This window comes from Erpetoichthys calabaricus, chromosome 12 (genome assembly GCF_900747795.2).
Source record: "Erpetoichthys calabaricus chromosome 12, fErpCal1.3, whole genome shotgun sequence".
In the NCBI taxonomy this organism is placed as follows: Eukaryota; Metazoa; Chordata; class Cladistia; order Polypteriformes; family Polypteridae; genus Erpetoichthys; species Erpetoichthys calabaricus.
In genome coordinates this window covers 97,943,975-97,946,141 of record NC_041405.2, presented here as the reverse complement: position 1 = coordinate 97,946,141, position 2,167 = coordinate 97,943,975, and the positions used below count along the sequence as shown (strand labels likewise).

At 41.8% G+C, this 2,167-nt stretch overlaps 1 protein-coding gene across 1 annotated transcript; it reads left to right on the top strand.

Moving 5' to 3' along the window:
- Nucleotides 1-233: 233 nt before the first annotated feature.
- LOC127529970 (tigger transposable element-derived protein 1-like) lies at nucleotides 234-1,961 on the top strand. Its single transcript, XM_051935393.1, has one exon. The coding sequence runs from the start codon at nucleotides 234-236 to the stop codon at nucleotides 1,959-1,961; it is 1,728 nt and encodes a 575-aa protein (XP_051791353.1).
- Nucleotides 1,962-2,167: the final 206 nt, after the last annotated feature.

The window sequence follows — 2,167 nt, the reverse complement described above, 5'->3', positions numbered from 1 at the left end:
CTTTGATAACGAACAATTCGGATAACGACCAATAATTTCACAAAAAATTTGCCTCCGATAGCGAACAAAATTTCGGATAGCGACGCACACGCGACCAGCGGACAGCGGCCAGCTTCCCATCTTCCTTTGCGCTCGAGACACGGTTACGAACAGACGTTCATTATCTTTATCGGTGTGCATCCTTCTTATTTAGTGATTTTGTTGCTTTATTTAATAATATATAGCCCTCAATCATGGCTCCAAAGAAGATTAAGAAAGCTGGTAGCAGTGCAGTAATAAGGCAGCGGCCAACAATTGAATTGAAAAAAGAAATTATTGCCAAGTATGAACGAGGCATGCGTGTGTCGGATATCGCAAGAGAATACGGCATGTCAAAGTCGACAATCTCGACGATTTTAAAGAAAAAGGAGCAGGTTAAAGAAGCTAATGTGTCAAAAGGAATGACTATTATAACAAAGCAAAGGCCTCAAATAATAGACGAAGTAGAAAAGTTGTTGCTTGTGTATATAAATGAAAAACAGTTAGAAGGTGCTAGCATCAGTGAGGCATTCATTAGTGAGAAGGCGCTGCAAATCTACGAAGATTTGAAGAAGAAAACCCCACAGACAAGTGCTTTGAGTGATTTTGTTTTCAAAGCCAGTCGAGGCTGGTTTGAAAAATTTAAGCACAGAACAGGCATCCACAGCGTCATAAGGCATGGGGAAGCAGCTAGTTCCGACAAGGCAGGGGCCGAGAAGTTCATCCTAGAATTCAAAAAAATCATAGAAGAAGAAAGTTACGTCCCGCAACAGGTATTTAATGCGGATGAAACAGGCCTGTTTTGGAAGAAGATGCCGAATAAAACGTACATAACGAAGGAAGAGAAAGCATTGCCAGGGCACAAGCCTATGAAAGATAGGCTAACTCTTCTATTGTGCGGTAACGCCAGTGGGGATTTTAAGCTGAAGCCGCTGTTAGTCTACCATTCGGACAATCCAAGAGTATTTAAGAAGCATAATGTAATAAAACAGAAATTGCCTGTTATGTGGAGGTCTAATTCTAAAGCTTGGGTGACCCGCCAATTTTTTGTCGAGTGGGTGACCGAAGTTTTTGCCCCGGCTGTGAAAGAATACCTAGAGAAGAACAACCTTCCCCTCAAATGCCTTCTCCTGCTGGATAATGCTCCAGCACATCCTCCAAACATCGACGAGTACTTAGAAGAAGAGTTCGACTTTATTCAAGTTCGTTATCTGCCACCGAACACAACCCCTTTGCTGCAGCCCATGGATCAACAGGTCATTTCAAACTTCAAGAAATTGTACACGAAAGCCTTATTCAGAAAGTGCTTCGATATAACGAACGATACCAACTTAACTCTGAAGGAATTTTGGAAGAATCATTTCAACATTTTGAATTGTGTTCATCTTATTGATAATGCATGGAACCAAGTGACCTACCGTAATATGAATGCAGGATGGAGGAAACTCTGGCCAGACTGTGTTCCAGAGCGAGATTTTGAAGGATTCGAACCAGAAATTGTTGATGAAATTGTTTCCCTGGGCCAAAGCATGGGGTTGGAGGTGGATAATAACGATGTTGAAGAACTTGTGGAGGAGCACAGTAATGAACTCACTACTGAAGAGTTGCAGCACCTTCAGGCTGAGCAAGAAAAGAATTTGGCTGAGGATATGTCTTCGGAGGGGGAAGAGGAAGGGAAGGAGGAAGTCCCAAGTTCAGTGATTAAAGAAATGTGTGCTAAGTGGGGGGAATTGCAATTGTTTGTAGAAAAATCTTTCCCAAACAGTGCGGTAGGCAGTAGGAGCCTGAACATGTTCAATGATAATGTGATGTCGTATTATCGAAAAGTGCTACAAAAAAGGCAGAAGCAACAGACACTGGACAAGTTTTTTTCTTCAACCTCAAAGCGACAGAGGACATCCCCCGATGTTCTCATGGAGGGGGATTCCCCCTCTAAGCAGTAATTCCACCCCTTCCTCCCCAAACCTCCATAAAAAAAAAAGCATAAAAATAAAAAAAAAGTGTTTTGTAAATTAGTTTCGTAAAATAAAGTTATGTACAGTAAACAGTAAAATGTGTTTACGTATTAAAGTTACCCAGTGCTATTGTTTTCTGCCATACGTAGCGTATCTGTCATATGCCCTCCCTCCTCTGCGTTGACCCTCCCTTT

Bases quoted from the DNA above. Each gene is read 5' to 3' on its own strand.
- LOC127529970 (XM_051935393.1), top strand. From the start codon at position 234: ATGGCTCCAAAGAAGATTAAGAAAGCTGGTAGCAGTGCAGTAATAAGG.